Source organism: Volvox carteri, assembly GCF_000143455.1.
Source record: "Volvox carteri f. nagariensis unplaced genomic scaffold VOLCAscaffold_159, whole genome shotgun sequence".
Taxonomy (NCBI): domain Eukaryota; kingdom Viridiplantae; phylum Chlorophyta; class Chlorophyceae; order Chlamydomonadales; family Volvocaceae; genus Volvox; species Volvox carteri.
In genome coordinates, this window is record NW_003307702.1 from 43,864 (window position 1) to 44,327 (window position 464).

The 464-nt window shown below is 50.0% G+C and overlaps 1 protein-coding gene across 1 annotated transcript in view; it reads right to left on the bottom strand.

Moving 5' to 3' along the window:
• VOLCADRAFT_100801 (uncharacterized protein) overlaps positions 1-464 on the bottom strand; it is a gene marked incomplete at both ends in the record, with an annotated part of 3,985 nt that extends 3,521 nt beyond the window's left edge. The window contains 2 exons of the mRNA XM_002959316.1: positions 212-289; positions 408-464. Coding sequence (XP_002959362.1) covers positions 212-289; positions 408-464 — 135 coding nt within the window. The remainder of the gene's footprint in view (positions 1-211; positions 290-407) is intronic.

Consider the following 464-nt stretch of genomic DNA (forward strand, 5'->3'; position numbering starts at 1 on the left):
GCCTACGACGTGTACTTTTCTGCCAACTGTCTAGCTTTCAGCCTTCGTAGCCTCCTTACACAGCGTAAGCATAATTGTCGGGATTACGCTCAAACGCCGCATACGCCCATATCCTTGCAGCAGAGCGTTGCACAAACGTCGAAAGCCCGTCGACAAAGCCACCTTGATGCTTCAAATATCCATACATGAACACGAGAGACAAGCAACTCACCTCAAAAAAATTGAGTCGCACGTTGCCCTCAGCAGACGAGTTAGGCATGTCGATGTCCGTGAAGCGGCGACGCTGTGCCTGGAGCAACGTCAGCAGGGGATAAATAAATAAATGATTGAGCCAGCCGCGTAATAAATTAGAGCAATGGAACTGAAGTGCGGCGGCTACAGCGTGAAGGTTTTGCAATGAACAGTACCTTGCAAACGTTTGCAGGGTCCAAAGCAGCTTCTCGGAACTCCACGCAGCTGTTCAT